The following is a 20277-nucleotide window of genomic DNA, read 5'->3' as shown; positions in this document are numbered from 1 at the left end:
TCTTGATAGCTCTCAGATAACAAGGGACAAGATTCAAGACAGTTTAAAAGGATGTGAAAGGAGTAGGTAATAACAGCCTGCAGACTTCTGTCTGTTAGAGCATCCCCTCAACCATTTGAAAAGTATGAATATTGTCATCAGTAGAGTGTATGTGTTTTCTAGAGGATCATTTGTAAATGAATTACATATTGCTGCTTCAATAAATTTTGTTTAATATATGCGTAAGGTGACAGAAAAACAGGATTCAAAGAGGAAATGTGAATGTAAACAGTGAAAATAAGAGGTGATGAAAGTGGATCAGCGAGTCCGCCACTGGTTTGAAGTTATCACCCACACAGAGTTTGGCAGGGGAATGGGAGCATGGGAGCAAGCTTCATGAGAGGTTTTGCATTGCCTTCATCAGAGCTGTTGTATGTACCAGCTAGTCATCAATGAGGCTCCAGGGTGTGATTGGTAGCTGGGGAGACCCCATTCATTGAGCAGTGTGGTACGAGTGTGGTCTGTATTTGAATTTGTAACGCATGCTTGATAACCTTTTTCTCCCTTCCTCTGCAGTGAGGAGGTATGTAAACGAGGATTCACCGTCATTGTAGATATGCGTGGGTCAAAATGGGACTCCATAAAGCCTCTGCTGAAGATTTTACAGGAATCCTTTCCCTGTTGTATTCATGTTGCACTGATAATCAAGCCAGACAACTTCTGGCAGAAACAGAGGACTAACTTTGGCAGCTCTAAGTTTGAATTTGAGGTAATTTCCCTTATAGTATACTAATTTATATTTATTTGATGGTTTCAGTGTGCTTGCTACAGATCAGCATCTTGGATAGTCTCAGACTAATTATGCTCCTGGATGATAGGAGGGATAGATAAGGCCGGTGGTACTACAGGGGATGGGGTTTCCTTCATATACTTGGGTTAGATGGTTGTGCACGTCATTATGTACATGCTTTTTCTGAAGATGAAAAAGGAAGAATTAGGGGCTTTTTAGTACCCTTCCCCCCCCCCCCCCCCAAAAAAAAAGGAAAGTTAAGGTCTATCTATATTTTCACTTAGTCTGTGTTGTGGGAATGGTGCTATCATGAGTGTCCCATGCGGAGGAAAGTAGCCAATTAAACCTTGCTGTTTTCTTCCTGCTCTACAATATGTTAGTCAAAACTTAATCAAAATAGTAGCTGAAAGAGCAGTTGCTATTTTCTCCTTAAGTGTGGTGAGGTAAGAGAGAAACACAAGTGGTAGTAAGATTTAAAAGGTTGCTGGGAGTAAGATGTTTCTCTCATTTGGGGAAATAACTGCAAGTCAGAAGGCTGATCAGAATTGATGTTTGAAATGTATGAGAAAGTTAAATCACATGTACTTTGTAAGCAAAATGATCTACTCCTAAATACACAGAAATAAAAACTTGAAAGAAAATTTCAAATTCTTTGCAGTAGCAGCAGTATTTTGTCTTTGTTTGTTTGTTTTCTAGACAAATATGGTGTCTCTGGAAGGCCTTACCAAAGTAGTTGACCCTTCTCAACTAACCCCAGAATTTGATGGCTGTTTGGAGTACAACCATGAGGAATGGATAGAAATCAGAGTTGCCTTTGAGGACTACATTAGCAATGCAACACATATGCTGTCCAGACTGGAGGAACTGCAAGATATATTGTCAAAAAAGGAAATGCCTCAGGACCTGGAAGGCGCTCGCAATATGATAGAGGAGCATTCGCAATTAAAAAAGAAAGTCATTAAGGCGCCTATTGAGGACCTTGATGTGGAAGGACAGAAGCTGCTCCAGCGAATACAGAGCAGTGACAGCTTTCCCAAAAAGAACTCTGGGTCAGGGAACGCAGACTTACAGAACCTTTTACCCAAAGTATCCACCATGCTGGACAGGCTGCATTCAACACGGCAGCATCTGCATCAGATGTGGCATGTGCGGAAATTGAAATTGGACCAATGTTTTCAGCTCAGGCTGTTTGAGCAGGATGCTGAAAAGGTAAGGGCCTGGCGAGTGGAGAATGAATGGGTGCTGTCCTTTACAGGCACAAAGCTTGACTGACTTGAAAGGAGCACTGAGGAAAACTACAAATAATAATTTTTGTCTTTAGAGTTAATCACTACCCTTTTAATGAGAAGTAAAGGATTTCTTTAGTGACTCTTAAACTTCTGGAATTGAGGGGCTGTGGTAGAAATTCTAAACTGTAAAGAACAGAGTTTACTCTCATTTAGGAAACTTTAAAGTTGTAGTGGCTTTAAAGCTTCTGCTTTAATAAGTTTTTGTTCCAGACAGGTGCTTTGGCGGGAATCAAATGAAGATGAATGCTGTATGCTTTAAGTACAGATGACTAAGGACTGCATCCATCTCCCTCCAGGGTGACCCTTGGGATTTGAGTGACAGGCAGTTGACAGAGTCTGAAGAGGCTGATGTGGGGAACTGCTTCAATGACACGGGGTTTAGAGTCCGAGGCTAAACTGGTGCATCTTTTTTGACACGCGCATGTCATTAATAGGGGACTGACCAATCTCAATGTTTCAGGTTAACAAATCCTGTCAAATTAGAAACGCCCTTGATGGTCATGAAATGTGAAGAACCACCATAGTTAGCAGTGCACTGTTAGATGAGCTCAGATAAAAATCTATCTTTACATAGAAAGGTTTTGCAATCGCTTATTATTAACTTGTGTGCAGTTTTAAAGGAAGATGGGGAGTTTTTTCCCGGGGAGAAGCAGTAACTAGACTGACTAAGTCTAGTGGCAAGTATGGCCTTTGCCAGATTTGTAAAAATATTTAACATAAGAATGCCTGAATGGGGTGAGACCAGTACCCCGCTCTCCAGCAGTGGTCATAAGCAGATGCCTTGGAGAAGAGTAAAAATGGGCGAGCAACATATAGTTCTCCTTCCTTCTCCCTTCTCTTCCCCTGTACTTTCCCATCCCCTGATCACTTCAGCTCAGGGACTTTTTTAACACTACTCTCTTTTTAATGTTTCCTGCTGTGCTTAAAGAAGAAGAAACTTCAATATATTCTAAGTAAGTGTTTGCTGAATGGTATAGTTGAAAATAGTAGGAGCAGGTAAAGAGTTGAAAAAATCTGGTAAAGTCAATTTAGAGTTATAAAATTATCTAGGAAAAAAACAAGCTGATGGTCTAGTGTTGTTCTTTCAGGCTCAAAATGCTTTATAGCAACTTTTCAGCAACTTGCTTAATTGCAGTGTGAAGAAAATATTTGTATTTTGATGATGTTCACATTAAGTACTTAAAGATATGTTCTTCATTTACTCATCTAAAAGTTGTGTAAATAGTTTGGGCTTTAAGAAGCTCCTTGTCAAATACTTGTGCCAGTGGAATTGAGCTCTGTCCTGCCCTCTGCTTGCGTATGCCTAGATCTGTGTTTTCTAGGCTCCTGACTCCAGGAAAAAAAAATCTATGTTAAATTCATGCAGCTTTCTTTCAAAATAGAGGGAAATGTTAGGCACCTCCAAATGGAATTGACTACACTAGCACACTTGAGACTTTTTCTATTGGCTGAAGTGTGTATAAAGATTCAAAAGAAGGGTTATGTAGTATCCTAACTCACTTTTGGATTAAGGCCTCTACTTGCAGCCCTTATTTCACTGCTTATGTCAGATAAGATTTCATAGCTCAGGACTCCTTTATCAGTTTATGTCTGTATGGTTTATTTGAGTAYAGAAAACTGCTGGATCTTAGTTGGAAAAACAGAGCTTTTTGGATGAAGAGGAATAAATATGTTCTTTTGGAGGACTTGTGCAAGTCCTTGCACAAGAAATCTGAGCTAGTTTGGGAGAAGAGAAGGCTAGAAGGGGAGTGTGTGGGGGGTATGATTGCTTTCTTCAGTTGTCTGTAGGGGAATTACAAAGAAGACAGAGCCAGGCTTATCTCAGAGGTGCGCAGCCAAAAGACCAGAGGCAAAAGAAATTCCAGCTGGATATAAGGGGGGGAAAAGTTCACAACAAAGGTGATTAACCACTGGAGAAAGGTGGCCCAGAGAGGCTGTGGTATCCATTGAGATACTGAAAATGTGACTGGACAAGACCCTGGGCTACATGATCGAACTTTGAAGCTAGGCCTGCCTTGAGATGGGTTTGGACAAGATGGTCTCCAAGGGTCATTTCCAAATTATTCTGGGATTCTAAGAAGTGGTCAAATTATAGGTTAGTAACCTGCCCATTTTGAGTTTATTCAGATTCACACTCATACTGTAATCGTGCCAGTTAACAGTAAGCACAAAAAATTCAAATCAAGAGAGGGATGGTAAAACTGTAACCCACTGAGAAAGATACCCCTTTAAAGAGGGAATGGAAGCTGGGGACAGTGTGGCTGAATGACTTCACTTTAAAAAGTCAAGGTACGCATTATGTGAACAGGACTGAACAGGGACCAAGTTTTCTAATTATATTTTTCAATATAGTTCTTCTGTTTTTTCAGCTACTTCAAAGTAACTTAGGTCCTTTCTGGTCCAGTCAAATAACAGTGTGACCACAGTATATCCACAATTGTTGTTGTAACACTCCAAAGTCAAAATACCTAGTGAAAAGACCTGTGTGGTCACAGGTGGGGACGGTGTCTATTTTTGAATAATGTTCTGATACATCTTCAGTGTAGTCTAGATAGGAAAATGAAAATTTTAGGAGTATGTGGTCAGTTGTCTCAGGTGCCTAAGCTCTTGCACATTTTTATTCCCAGCCCTTACCTTAGTGTTTTCCAATTATAATTGTTTGTCATGTATCTGTGTGGAATATTGGATTTGATAGTATTGCTCTGTTAACTAGAGTATTTTAAAAGATCTTTTAGATGAGTACTGACTACTCATTGCTACTTTTTTTTTTTCTTGAACCATCTTTTATAGCCTATCTAGAGAGTAGATGGGTCTTTTGAGCTGAGATTTGAGTAAGATTTCAAGAGCAAGGCCAGGGGGAGGGATTAACTTGGTCTCTTGCTGTATTGCTTGATCTTTGTAAACTTTGTCTTCCAGTGGCACTGTTAACATCCTAGCTAAATAGCTGCATTGATGATCATTTTCAGAGGAGATCTTTTCTAAAATTTGTTGAATATAGAAGTACTTTATTTTTTTCACATATTTAAAAATTATCCTTAAATTTGTGTTGGAAAAGGTAATCAGTAATGCTGTGCTCAAGTGTAATCTTTTTGATTTGCTTAGCAATAGAAAATTTATTTGCAACTTTGACATGAACTTATGACTAAAAATATAAACTTGTTACTAAACTACTTCATCAGCAAGTATGAATTTATATTTAATTTCCATGAGTTGCCATTTTCATTTGAAATTACAAAGCTGCTGAGAACCTATAAGCTTGGTAACTCAGGCTCATGCCCCACGTCTGTTTGCTATGAGTTTTTTGTAGTAATGAAGTTGACTTGTAGCTTGTTGAGATAAACATCTTTGGTCAAGGTTTAACAGCCTCAGCTGCTGAGTCCAAAAAATCAGATTTCAGCTCAAAACTATGAGTTGGCTAAAATATACAGTAACTTTAGAATGGAAAGAGCAGCAGTGTTAATTTTCGTGGCTTTAGACTCTGTCTTCTGTGTACTGACAAAAATCTCTTGTTACTTGTCAATGATTTCTTCTGCAGCAAATTATTTTTATATATATATATATATATATACATATATATATATATATATTTTTTTTTCTTAACGTTTTCTTGTAGATGTTTGACTGGATCACCCACAACAAAGGTCTATTTCTAAACAGCTACACGGAGATTGGAACCAGTCATCCCCATGCTATGGAGCTTCAGACACAGCACAACCACTTTGCCATGAACTGTATGGTAAGAATAGGCCTCATTTCACAACACTGACACATAGTGTGTTTGCTCTTTGTTAAAGTAGAACTCATAAATCATATAAGATTCCTTCTATTATGAGTAGTGCAAATTTGTATTTGAGCAGTGAAATTATGTAGAAAAAAGGAAGAAAATAAATGGTAGCCAAGCAGCAAGTATAGAGATATTGTGATCGAGCAACAAAACTGTTTGGAATAATGCCAGCATTCAACACAGCCTCAGGATTTCCAAAGTGTGAGTGTCCAAACTTGTAGAACCTGGGGTGTCCGTTTGACACTACTAGTAAAAGTCCTGCACATGGGCACTTATTACTGTTTTACAACTAATGGCTGGCAAAATAAGTTTTGTGTGTTTCTGAGTACTCTTCTGAGCCTTTTTAATTTCAGGGAATTGTATGTAATATGGACTTTAGAGCTGTATATGGAAAGAACTGGCTCTGAGAATCTTCAGAAGAGATTCCTGTGACAGGCAGGAAAAGTTCTCAAGTTCTGTGAAACATAGATCTGACTAGATGAGTAGCTAATCCTGGTGTAACAATTTTTTATATTTTTTTTTGACACACTTCTCATTTCTGGCATAGTAGAATGGAGCTAAAACAAACATTTTTCTTGTCAAATATGATCTTGAGATGAACCATCAGTAGGCTGCAATTAAAAATTCAGCTTGTAATTAGCAGTGAGTGAAAGCTGCTTATTATGAGTTTCATGAATGCCCTGTTTGGACTTGGAGGCTAAATTCTCAAGTACACTCTAGGTCCTTCTTCACTAGGAGGATTGGAGGTGTCTAAGTCACTTTGGGAGTCTGGGCCTAAATCCGGTTCCTAGAGGTCAGCTCAGTGGAAGAGGGATATTACCACTCTTGTTAGTAATTAACATCCTTGTCAGTTTAGGGATTGGAATTAAATTAAAATGCAGCTGAAACAATCAACTCTTGTAAGAGGGTGTTCTTATAGATCAGGGCTACATAACTGCGTGGCAAAGCAAACTAACAAGGCTATGCTTCTTACTATCTTCCCATGACTTAGCAAGGCAGCTCTCATGTCCAATATTGCCAAAATTAAGGTACTGTGAAGAAGGTAGATTTTCTGCAACTCAACTATCTTTGTTAAAGGTGTTGGGGGGGGGAAAAAAGATCAATATCAACTTTTTGAGAAGAACAAAGTAAGAGTTGGTGAGCATTACAATTAAGTTGTGTAACATCATATATGGATGTAACTTTGTTGACTGTGAGGTCTGGAAAACATAGGTTCACTCCATGGGCATGGGGAGTTGCTCCTTTATGGAGCAGCTCTTTGCTAGTGCTCATCACTGGTGCTCGTTGAAGGAGAGCAAAATGGAGAGGGCAGAGGCACCAGAGGTGTCACTGACATGAAATGGATTTTGAAACTTAGTAAATCTGGATGGCCAGGCTATTCTTGGACTTGTAYGCTAAAGGTCAGCTTCTGCCAGCCTGTCATAGTCACTGTTGTCCTCTTTTCAAATTCGTTTGCTTTTTTTACTCCCATGCTCTTCAGATGTTAGCAAGAGTAGGAAGCACTTGAGYACTGTATAATTCCTCCTGCTCTGTTCTGCTCTTAGTCTTCTGCTGTTAATCTGTTTTGCCTGTAGTAGTTAAATGTAGTAATTAGAGGAGTTTTTGTCAGCCTGTACAATGATTTCTAGAAGCATGCAAGGTGCGGCTTACAGCTGGGGCAAATTAAGCAGTCCAAATATCAAGAGGGGATAAACAACCTGCAATTTTCCCGTGTGTTTCTGTAGCATAGGCCCTATGAAGTGGGTCTTTGGCACCAGATAGAAAAATACAAATTTGAGATGATCAGCCCCTGGTTTTGATTTGAGCACTGGTTTTGATTTGAGCAATGTTCAGTTTTTCTGCCATTTTAACAGACAGAAATCTTACATGAAGAGTGGGGGGAAAATTAGACCGAAGGTCACATGAAAAAGTGACCTGAGCTGATTGAATTTTGGCAGACCTTATTTTTCAGTTGTTTTTTTTAAGTGGARAAAAGTTGGGCAGTCTTAACTCCTACAAGCACGTTCAGCTGCTCCCTAACCACTCTTCAGATACATTCTGTGCTGAACAAGCTACTATGTGTTCAGTGTTCCTGTCAGTCTAACTTTTCAGTAATCAGAGTTGATTTAAGATCTCCTGTGTGAATACTCAACACTAGAGGTGGAATTTAACTTTTAGTCCCTCTACCACCATGCAAATTACTCAAATGCATGGGGCAGAGGAAGGAGTGACAACTAAGTATTAAGTTTATTGTATGCAGGAGACTTTGAAGGCTTTTCACTGTGTCCCTAATTGGACCCTAATATATCTTACTTTCCAGGCAGTTTCCTTAGGTTCACTTTAGGTGGGGAAAGGCTGTTCAAATGATAAATGTTGCCCAAGCAGCTAAATGCAACCTCTTGCACTTGCTCACAGCTTAACCCTGATAATTGATGTTGCAGCTGCTTTTCTTAACACWTTGTGGTTGCTGCAGGGCACATGCTCTCCTTGCAGCAGGTGCTAGCCACTGTCAATAGCTGGCTCTGCCATCTCCCCTTCCTTCCCAAGCAGTGGCTTGGCCTTCTGAGAGGTGCAGGAGGGCCAGTTCTGCAGCTGCTCCTGCCAAGTGTGGGTGAAGAAGAGCGATGCCCCTTGAATGAGATGCCAAAATCTTACTCTGGTCTTCCAGGCTCAGATGAGCCACCTGGATGTAAACCACTGTGAAAACTACTTAATTCCTGTCATCAACAAGAGTCCGTTGCATCAAAATAGGCAAATAGGATTTGCTGACTATTTCCTTTTTCCTCATAAGGCTTTCTGCCAGTTTTAGAGTCTAATTTTCAGTATTACAGAATAAAGTAGTCCGAAGTTTAAACTAAATGTTGTAAAACAAAGGTGAAGAATACGCCAAGGGAGGAAACATAACTGCACTTGCAATAGCTTCATTAGCATGTGATACATCTAGGAATCCTGCATATTCAGTATATTAGACTTGTGTTGTTCTGTTTCATGAAAGTTAATGGAAGCAAGTTTAAAGCTAAATAATATACAGACAGGTTCTCATTGCAGTGAAACTGTCCTACAGAAAAGCTGGTACTAGGTGCAGTGATGCACACTGACAATGGACACGTATTTGGTTATCATTACTTAACGCACACAGGTTGACACAACTTAAAGACCACTGGCTGAAATATAGTTCATATGTTCAGCTGTAGGTATGTGACCTGCTATTGCTGAAATCAAGGAGCTGTGTATTGACAAGTATCAAGACTACCTCTATACAGGGCAAGTTGATCCCATCTTTTCTAACTGTGGAAAAATAAACTCGCAAGGTTTTGCCTCTTTAAAGATGAGGCTGGTTTTTCAGGATCATTTAAGAAGCTACTTTCAGCAACAGTAAATTGCTAGTGTCAAATCTTGATTTGAGTTAAGCAATATTCAGTTTTAGCTTAAAGTTCCTCTTTGGGTTACTAAACCAATATTTCACTTCTCAAAACAAATTTTTAGAACCTTTTAAGGGAGAAGCTTGCAAATATGGCATCATAGGAGTTACACATACAAAAATATCTGCCTAGTTTTTGAACTATAAAAACATAATAGTATAATCACGGATATTTTAGTCTTGTATGCAAGAGCAGGAGAGACTGATTCTGTGTCTGTCCCCCCTTTTTCCTGCTGTTTTCCGTATATCTTGTGGGGCACAAGAGAAACAAAAGCAGTCAACTGAAATAGGAGTTGGGGGGAGGAGGAGGAGAATTCCTCTTTGAGTATTTTCTTCTACTTTTCTTTCTGGATCAAATGGCTTTGCTTTCATCAAAGCTTAACTGTGCCCCTTAACTGTGCCAGGTCAAACTGGTTGGAAAGTGAGCTAGGCAAAAGGAAGCTTTCCTTGGAGAAAGAAAGCTACCTCTGGCTACTGTCAAAGAGCTCTGACTATGTCTTGTCTTGGGGTGCTGCCAGGACCATCAGTAGAAGCCATGTTTATTAGCCTTAGACCAAGAAGTCTTATGTTACTGCATCAACTATGAGCATGTTCCTAAACTGGTTAACACTGTTCTCAGAAGAGGTGGTTTGCATATACTAGACCACTTTATTGTGGTAGTAGTCAAATAATTAATTTCACCTGAAAAGAATGCCAGAGATGAGCATCGATGAGAATTTGAGGAGCTTAAAAGTATGGACACAACACTTGAATCTCACTGGGTTTACAGAGTTAAACATTGCGAAGATGAAGTATTTGGCAGGGCTTGCTCAAATCCAGCCACAGGAACTGGTACAAATGAAAACATTAAAAAGGTCAGATGAGGTAAAATCAGCTTAGCTGACAGCTAGTGTGAATTTTTTCCTCCTTTTTACTACTGATACTTTTCACTCCTGAGATTCCCTTTATTTTAAATATATATTTTTTATCATACAAACTTGTCACTTGACACAGGCTTAAGCCCTGTGTGAATTCTAGACTCCCTCAAGTCCTCTGAGACTTCAGCAAATAGGAGCAAGTCTATAGATTGTGAACTGTGCATTCTTTCTCAGACAGCCTTGAAATGCAGGATTTTTACAAAGGACTTCTTGCAAAATGGTGGATAACAGTACACTATATTTTCTAACATAGTTTTTTTTTTTTTTTTTTTTTAAGCTAATAGATAGATTACTGAAGCAGGGTTTTTGGTAAAACTAACTAAATAAAAGTTAAATGGTCAAATCCGTCAACTGTCCAACCCATCTAACATCCTTATCTGACAGGATAAAGACTTCCAAATTGGGAATGGGGCAGAACAGTAGGTATAATGTACTCAGTCAATTTTCTGGTAGTTCTGAATAATGTTAATTTAAACAAACCAGGTATTTTTGGTGCCCCTAGATTCCCTGTACAGGGAATGCACAGCTGTGGATCCTTGTCAAACTGGGAGTATGTTCTAAGTGCATTTCCATAAGGGATTCTTTCTCGTGCCAATGCAGTTTAATATTAAAATGAAAAGTTTGGATGCCACCAACCTGAGAAGAGACTGAAAATGCAAGGTGAGTTCAGACTGTTTCCAGGTTTGAAGAGCACTCTGAAGTCAACAGGATGAAATAGAATAGACTAGATGTGGTACAAGAAGGAAGAAGCACAGAAACAAATTCGAAAAAGTAATCAGCTGGTGAGGTGTTGGTAGAGTAACAAGAACATGCATGTTAGTGGATCATGAGCTGAAGAAATTGGCAATGGTGTTACAGCAAAAGCAGCAAATCTTACTTCACTTTTGATACTTACTGGGAGTATTGTACTTTAAGGTTTGTGAAGAAATTACTCTTATTCCAGCTTGTCCTTCTGGAGAACTAGGTCTAGTTTGGAGCACCATGCTTAATGGCATAATGGGGAGCATCTGGATAAAAATTACGTGGTTGTAAGGAGAGGTTGATGTCATGGGAGTCCTGTGAGAAAGTTAAAAAGTGAAAAGTAAGGGAGGAAGAAGGAGGGCTGTGTGGGCTATAGTAGTCTTGCAGTAAGGTTCACCAGGTCCACCATGAAAAATGTAGGAAAGTAAGATGATAAATTTGAAGAGAGGAAGAGTAAGATGAAGTTATATTTAGCTTGTTCTAGTGTAGATAATAGTTAAATAGTTACCTAAGAATAACTAGAAGATCCTTGTAGTTGAAGAACAGGTTAGACACTTTCCTTGATTGTAGTCTGGATGCTGCTGATCTTATTTTTGTTCAAGGGAAAAGACCAGGTGATGCCTTTAGTTGTTCTGTAGCCCTGCAGTCCTGCATATTTTGAAATTTGGATTCCCAAACTGAGTTTCAATGCTGTTGCAAGAGAGAGAAGAAGGTTTTAGAAAACATTTAAATCATTAAAGCAAGTATTACTTCATACATTAATGCTATACCTTTTAACAGTGGCCACTTGTGTGTGAAGTGGCAGGTGAATTGAAACATGGATCCTGTGAGAAAGTATTCTCATAACAGTTGAATAGTTTATAACTCATTACAGTGTGTGTGCGTGTGTGTGTATATATATATATGTATACAAAAATAAAGATGCCAGGTATGATGCTTGTAGGCCATGTCATTGGGGTGTTTTTTCTTTTTAACATTGAATGCTTAATAGTCTCTGCGTCAGAATGCTCCTGTTTGTTCCTTAGTCTAGGAAAATCAAAATAAAATAGAACATTCAGGGCATCTGCCAGCTTTATTTTGTACTGGATATGATGGAAGCTCATTTAAACTGGCAGGCTGTCACCTGTATTTTCCCCTGTGTACATGCCTTTCAGGCATGCACCAAAGAATGACACAGTGCACTACAGCCTGTGTTAGGCTGCTGATCTGTGTTGACTTGCTGAGCAATATATATTTTTTAATATATATACTACTCCCTTTAGAGAATAATTCTGCAATGAGGAGCTTTCCAGATATTGTAAGGTGTCTTTTCAGCTTCTAACTAAAGGGCATTGTGTGTGTGAGAGAGAGAGAGAAAATAAATGTACTAAGTAATACTGTAATATACTAACTTGAATGATCTTGGTTTTGTTCCCTTTTAAGTTTTTTTACAATAGTCATCAGTTCTCCATGTGTAACACAATGAAAGAAATGAAGTATCACTTCAGCCCTTTGCTTTTCTTGACAGCTGATAAAAGTTTAGAAGCTGCATCTATTTCAGGCAGAATTGCATGATCTAAATGACATAGCTTAAAAGAAGTCTATAACAGTTATCACCTGATAGCTGTTGCTGCTTTAACTAAAACGAGCTTGTAAACCCATGTGATAAATAAGCCTCTGGATCCAAGAGAACGAACACCAGCTTTCTTGGAACAGTGTTTCTGAAGTAGTGCACAGAATATGCATTTGTCATGTAATAATAACAGTGAACCTGCCTGTTTAGAAATCTGACATTTGTTACCTTTCAAGGTAACAAGTTAAAGACAGTCCAGTTCTAGTCCGTTACTATTTGAGATTCTYGTCCTCCTTAACTAAATCTGGTTCTTCTGCATTCTAAAATGCTGAAACTTAAATGTTCAGTTGATAGATAATTAGGGATATGATAGTGGAGGAAAAATTTGATGAGATTACTATAGGATTTTTTTGAGGAAAGAAATGTGATATTCATAGCTTGGAAAGTGTTCAGGCTTCAGCATATTAATTCGTATTTGTACAGCTACAGGGAATATTCTTCCACACTTGTAAAGCCAGATTGCCATGGGAAGCTGCATGCATGTTAACCACAGATTTGTTTTGATTTACACATTTACACATTTATGGTGCTAGTCTTTCCTGTCGTTAATGTCTAATTGACACCCCAGAACTTCAGAAATTCTTTTAATAGGATATACAAATAGTTCAAATGGCATTCTAGTATAGCCTTGATTCTTTTCTCTCTTGACTTGCCATTTGTCACACCACTATAAAGACCATTTAATGGCTTTCTAGATTCATTTAGCAGTCTGGCATTTATGCCACGTACACTTTAATAGGCCCAAGTGCTCTCCAGTCTTTTGAAGTATGTTGGAAATAACAGCTCTGTTCTTTCAGTTGTTCTGCTGTGCTTAAGAAGAAAACATAGATGTGGGGCAAAATTTAAAAAGAAGGGGGGGGATGGAGGTGTTGAATTAGTGAGGAAAGAATAGACAACATGATACTGCTATGCTCGATTAAGTGGACCAACTGAGGTGTTGGCTGTGTCAGGAAAACCTTTACATTCACACTTGTGTACATGCATATAGTTACAATTAAGAGACCTGTTTCAATTACCACTCCAATGAGTCAGCATGATCAAGCCTAGGGGAATGGCCTGGGACCTCTTGCTGAGGCTGGGGCAGTAGGAGACAGTCTTCTAGCTTGCAGGAGATCTGTGGTTGTTGAAGATCTGTGTTGCTGAATTAAAGAGCTGCAGAAGGAAGTCAGCAGACTGCACAGCATCAGAGATGATGAGAAAGAGATCAACTGGCTCTCCTCTGAGACCCTGCTGCTTTAAGAGCCTGAACCTTCAACTGTACTGAAGGAGGGGCATGCAATGTCTGTGCATATCTGTTTGGGAGATGAAAGCTTTCATGACTGTCACGCTATGAAGGTTCGATAGCAACGACTGAGACAGTAATGTAATAAGAAAAATGTTTATTTCCTCACACAAGCTTTTGGATTAGTAACATCCATTAAAATAATGCGATTACTAATTTAGAAAGGATAACACAAAACCGTCGATTACTAATTTAGAAAGGATAACCCAAAACCGTTGGTTACTGCACTATTAACTGGAAGCACTGCTTATCCCTACTTGAAAGCTTTCTTGTTCACTCTCCTAGTGAGAGGACTCTGAACCTCGAGGACTTACCTTAACCTAGCGTCCCAGGAAAAGGGGGGGGGGGGCGGAGTACTCACGGTCCAGCCGGAGAGGATGATCAGGTCCCATTCAGGTCCCTGCTCAAACTCTCCTAGCTCCCAAGTCTCTTTTTATATGGCTGGGGCTCTGGGCAAACACTGCTTTTGCTGACTTTTAGCAAGTTTCGCAATCACAGGACTGTCTGTTTGTCTGCTTGGGAGGACCCTGCTAGCGAGGCAAGATCACAATACCTCCATATTGTTTCTTCCCTCCCCGGGGGTCCGTGCAGATTCCAGGTGGCAGACTTCTTCAGTCTTGTTAATTCTTCTATTCCACAGCCTTGCACATATCAATTCTTACGCATATTGGTTAGTAGACTTCTTTAGTCCTGTTAACTCCTCTGTTCAACAGCTTTGCACATATCAGTTCTTGTGCATATCAATTGGCAAACTTCTTCAGTCCTGTTAACTCTTCACTCACCTGTCAATGATGCTTGCTGAAAGTTGAAAACTGGCTTCTGGCACCAGGAGGAAGGCTCTTGCTCCACCTCAAGATTTGCGACTTTGAAGTATAGGTTCAGTGCCCTGGTAGTAGAGAAGTGGCTGGGAACTCTGTCAAATGAGTCATCTGAGTCAGCTGAGCCTGAGCCAAGTAGCAGCACCAGGAGGAAGTAACAAGTGTTAGTAGTGGGAGACTCCCTGCTGCAGGAGACGGAGGCCCCTATTTGCAAACCTGACCTGTTGTCTAAGGAGGCTTGCTGGGAGCTCAGATTTGGGACACTGCAGAAAGACTGCCAAGGCTTGTCTGGCCCTCAGGCTATTACTTCCTCCTGTTTTTCTACATGAGCTTCAAGGATACAGCTAGGGGTGACCTGAAAGTATCAAGCATGACCATATGGCTCTGGTGATGATCAAGGGCAAGGGGGCCCAGGTAGCGTTCTCAGCCCTTCCAGTGAGGGGGAAGGACATGAGGATGACTGGATCCTGCTGGTCAACAATTGGCTGCATAGCCCATATTGGCCACAAGGTTTTGGTTTCTATGACCATGGGACCCTCTTTGAAGACGGACTACTTGGAAGAGATGGAATCCACCTAAGTGGTGCAAAAGTATCTTTGACAACAGGCTGGCCAACCTGGTAGGGAAAGTTTGGCAAGCCAAGGGTATGAGGTGATATGAACAGCAGGGATGTTGTAATCAGCAAAGACAGGGCTGAAGCCCCATGCATATGCACATAAATAAGGAAGAGCCTATGGGACAGCATTATGGGAAAAGCAGTCATACCCTTTCTGCAAAATCAGCATGACTGGGTCCCTCTCTGAAGTACTTGTATGCTAATGAATGCAGCATAGGGAACAAACAGGAGGAATCAGTAGGAATTGTCCTTTATGTGAGAGAGCAATAGGAATGCATGGAGCTCTGCTTTGGGATGGATGATGAGCCAACTGAGAGCTTATGGGTCAGGATTTAATAGACAGACCAAAATGGTGACATTGAGGTGGGTGTCTGCTACAGACCACCTGATTAGGAAGAAGTAGTACATGAGGCCTTCTCCAGATAACTGGAAGAAGTCTCATGTTTGCAGGTCCTGGACTTTAACCAGCTCGATATCTGCTGGAGGAGCAACACAGCAGGGCACAAGCAATCCAGAAGTCTTCTGGAGTGCATTGATGACAACTTCTTAACTCAGGTGATCAAGGAGCCAATGGGGGGAGGCACTCTGGACCCAATTCCTACAAACAAGGAAGAACTGATTGGGGATGTGAAGGTCAGGGCTGCATTGGCTGTGGTGACCATGAGATGGTGKAGTTAAGGATCATGCGAGGCGTGAGGAAGGCATTRAGCAGGATCACAACCCCGGACTTCAGAAGAGCAGACTTTGTCTTTTTCAGAGATGTGCTTGGAAGAACCCCATGGGCTATGGCCCTGGAGAGAAGAGAGGTCCAGTGGAGCTGGTTGATTTTCAGGGATCACCTTCTCCAAACTCAAGAATGGTCCATCCCAACAAGAAGAAAATCAAGCAAAGGCAGCGGGAGACCTGCATGGATGCGCAAGGAGCTCCTGCCTAAGCTCAAACAGAAAAAGGAAGCATAAAAGTAAAAGGAGGAACAGGTGCCCCAGGATGTATCACCACCTATTGTCATCTATATAGGATACATCCTGCATAGAGACACTGACTGAGCATGCAAGGATAGATTTAGGAAAGCTAAAGCCCACCTGGAGTTGAATCTGGTGAAGGATGTAGTGGGCAACAGGAACGGCTTCAACATTTACATCAGCAGTAAAAGAAAGGCTAGGGAAAATGTGGACCCACTGCTGAATGGGCCAGGGGCCCTGGTAACAAAGGACACAGAGAAGGCAGAGAAATCCCAGGCCTCTTAAGACCAGTGGGAAGTCTGGAGCAGAAGGACTTACCCTTAGGTAAGATCTATGGRCCCTAATGGCATGCACCCATGAGTGCTGAGGGAACTGGCCAATGTCACTGCGAAGCCACTCTTGATTGTCTTTGAAGGGTCATGGTGATTGAGAAAGAATTCAGAGGACTGGACGGGAGCAAATGTCACCTCTCTCTCTAAGAAAGGCAAGAAGGAGGGTATGGGGAACTACAGGCTGCTCAGCCACTCTTCAGTCCCTGGGAAGGTAATGGAGCAAATCCCCCTGGAAACTATTTCCAAATATGTGAAGGACAAGAAGGTGACTGGGAGAAGTCAGCATGAATTTATGAAGGGGAAATAATGCTTAACCAACCAGATAGACTTTTATGATGAGGTGACTGGCTTGGTGGATGAGGGGAGAGCAGTGGATGTTATTTGTCTTGACTTTAGTGAGGCTTTTGACAGTGCCCCCCCCCCCCCAACATCTTCATAGACAAAACAATGAAGGCTAGATAGATGGACAGTGAGGAGGACTGTAAACTAGCTGAACTGCTGGGCTCAGAGGGTTGTGATCATCAGCACAGTGTCCAGCTGGAGGCCAGTCACTAGTGGTGTCCCATGAGGGGTCAGTACAGGGTCCAATACTGTTTAGTGTCTTCATTAATAGTATGGATAATGGAACAGAGCGCACCCTCAACAAGCTTGTAGGTGATTTAAAAAAAAAAAAGGGGGGGTGGAGGGGTGGCAGTGGGGAGGAGTATTTGATACGCCAGATGATTGTGCTGCCATTCAGAGGGACCTTGGCAGGCTGGAGAAATAGGCAGAGGGGAACCTCATGAAGTTCAATAGAGGGAAATGTCAAGTCCTGCACCTGGGGAAGAGTAACCCCATGCACCAGTAAAGGCTGCAGGCTGACTGGCTCAAGAACAGCTTTGCGGAGAAGGGTCCTGGCAGACACCAAGTTGAACACGAACCAGCAATGTACCCTTGTACCAACGAAAACCACTATCATCCTGGGCTTCGTTAGAAAGCATGTTGCCAGCAGGTCGAGGGAGGTGATTCTTCCCCTCTACTGAGCCCTGTTGAAGCCACACCTGGAGTAGTGTGTCCAGTTCTAGGCTCCCCAATACAAGAGAGAGATGGAGCTACTGGAGCAATTTCGGTAAAGGGCTGCTAAGATGATTAAGGGATTGAAGCATCTGTCATATGAGGAGAGGCTGAGAGAGCTGGGACTGTTCAGCCTGGAGAAGAGAAGACTGAGGGGCTTATATATTATATTATATATATATATATATATATATATATATATATCCCCCCTTAGTCTTCTCTCTTACATATATGTATATGTAAAGAAATGCATAAATATCTAATGACAGGCAGTAAAAAAAGATGGAGCCRGACTCTTCTCAGTGGTGCTCAGTGAAAGGACAAGAGGCAATGGGCACAAATCAAAATACAGGAGATTCCATTTAAATGTTAGAAAAACCTTTTTTTTTGCTCTAAGGGTGACCAAACACTGGAACAGGTTGCCCAGAGAAGTTGTGGACTCTCCATTCTTGGAGATATTCAAAACCCAACTGGTCAACCTGCTCTAGTTGACCCTGCCTTGAGAAGTGGACAAGGCAATCTCCAGAGGTCTCTGCCAACCTCAACTATTTGCGATTCCAAGAATTTCATTCCAAAGGTATGAGAGCGAGCCCAATTGAAAGAACTGTCAGTGCAGCATTCTGTAAATATAGCTCTGGAAGAGCTACTCAGAAAGCTTTTGGTGATGAAGCTAAGCTTGTTTCTGGCTTTGCAGGAATTGGAAACACTTGATTGCTTCCTTTGAAAAATATTGTTTGTTCATACAGAATGAAGAACAGATATTAGATACTATATGCCAAAATGCGTGAGTTAAAAGGAAAGAAAATCAGAGTGACTAAGAGCCATCACTGAGTAGTGACAACATGCTAGAGAATCTTTCTGGTCTTTGACCTACTTTGTTTAGTTTTCAGTGTTAGCTCTGGGTCAATATAGTGGTAGGAAAATAAAATTTCTTGAATAAACTCAAAGTAAACTTTGAGTTCTAAAGTTTTACTCCTTTTATTTAAAGAGTATAAATGGTTTCAGGAGACAATGTAAAGATCTGTAGCACAGAGTGGTGTTCCACATGTACATATCAAGGATAGATATAGTGCTTACTAATTATACTTTTAATTTTCTGTATTGTGTGTCTGAATGTCTTGCTGATTTAAACATCAATAAAAATTCTTATTGATATGCTGTTGTGAAGTATGGTCAGCTTTTCCTCTTCCTTGTAATAATGAGTCTTTGTGTAATGTAACTTTGCTTAAGCTGGCCATTGATGTTAGCATGAGACTCTGGTCATTTCAAGTTGTGTGTCATTGTCAGCAATGCAGACAGGCTGCTACATTATACACCAAGATTTCCATGTCAGGCATGCAAAAACTTTGCAAATAAGACCAGGTTTAGTTTGTTAAGCACTACTGTAATTTTGTAGAGCTATGCCCATGTATTTAAGGGGTCTCCTAACCTACGCTAATTTTTTCCTTCTCCTCTTCTCCATAGAATGTGTACGTAAACATAAACCGCATCATGTCGGTAGCAAATCGCCTGGTTGAGTCTGGCCATTACGCCTCGCAACAGATAAAACAGATTGCGAGTCAGCTGGAGCAAGAGTGGAAGGCATTTGCTGCAGCCTTGGATGAACGTAGCACCTTACTGGATATGTCCTCTATCTTCCATCAGAAAGCTGAACAGGTTAGTAAATGGGGAGGGAACCAACAAGAGGTTGTCACTTAAGAGGAGTCTTTTCAGTGGCCATCATGCAGATGGTACTCCTTTTGCGTGTTTCTAATGTACGTTTACTTATTGGTAGAACCCAAAGTTAAGCAGGTCTTTTCTCTGTTTCAGTACATGAGCAATGTGGATTCCTGGTGTAAAGCCTGTGGTGAAGTGGAGCTTCCCTCTGAACTGCAAGACTTAGAAGATGCCATCCATCATCATCAAGGGATATATGAGCATATTACCTTGGCTTACTCTGAGGTAAATAGCTTGTTTCTTTAGGTTGCTGACTTGTTTCTAGTAAAACGGTGTAATATTAAGGCTGGGTCACGAATTGCTGGAACATGTTGCATAGTGCATTAGTTTGAAACTTAAGTGCCAGGCTGTCCCTCTTAATTTAGTATTCTGGATTTTGCTGCTGCTGTTCAAATTTAAATGCAAGTTTTAAGTCTTCCTCTTAGTCTTCTGAATGAAACTTAAAAGGCAAGATGAGACCATAATACTGTTTTTGCAGACTTGCCTGATACAAGCAACTCATGCAGTGTACTAAGTATGTTTAATTTGCATTTGCATATTACTACCTTTTAATAGCAATACGGTACTATCATTAAATTATTTATTTGCATGGAAAGCAGCTGGGTATTCTTTGGGAAAGCATTCTGTTGGCATGGATTGCTTTAAGTGTGTTTTGAAAATCTGTTTCTGAAATTGTCTTTCAAAAAAGCCTTAACCTTCAAAGAATGTCACTTGACAAACCAGAAGTTAAATACTTAGTTCTGCCAGCCTGAAAGGCACTTAAATGAGCCAGCATGCATATGCACTCAGCATTCATAAGATTAGCATATCCTATGTTGCTGCTCTAATCTTGGATTTTGAACCTAATGACATGCTTTTAAGATGGAGAATGCTTCTTGGTATATCTAGTAGTTATAAATACAACTTAGAAAGAAATGCTTATTCTTAAGGTAGCCTAGAAAATGATGACTAAAGTATCCATTGTTTTCCTGCAAGTTTTGAATTCT

The 20277-nt window shown here is 40.6% G+C and overlaps 1 protein-coding gene across 7 annotated transcripts in view; it reads left to right on the top strand.

Moving 5' to 3' along the window:
• Positions 1-20277, top strand: part of TRIO (trio Rho guanine nucleotide exchange factor) — a 254157-nt gene that overhangs the window by 80045 nt on the left and 153835 nt on the right. For 6 of the 7 annotated variants that reach the window (XM_026077921.1, XM_026077922.1, XM_026077924.1 and 3 more), the window contains 5 exons: positions 556-748; positions 1466-1978; positions 5672-5794; positions 19040-19231; positions 19385-19516. In XM_026077921.1, coding sequence (XP_025933706.1) covers positions 556-748; positions 1466-1978; positions 5672-5794; positions 19040-19231; positions 19385-19516 — 1153 coding nt within the window. Of the gene's footprint in view, positions 1-555; positions 749-1465; positions 1979-3896; positions 4154-5671; positions 5795-19039; positions 19232-19384; positions 19517-20277 lie in introns of those variants that run through there. The other variant, XM_026077923.1, reaches the window with a different exon arrangement.

This window comes from Apteryx rowi, unplaced genomic scaffold (assembly GCF_003343035.1).
Source record: "Apteryx rowi isolate R43461 unplaced genomic scaffold, aptRow1 scaffold_469, whole genome shotgun sequence".
NCBI lineage: Eukaryota > Metazoa > Chordata > Aves > Apterygiformes > Apterygidae > Apteryx > Apteryx rowi.
The sequence above is the reverse complement of the archived record's forward strand: the minus strand, read 5'-3'. Positions and strand labels throughout refer to the sequence as shown.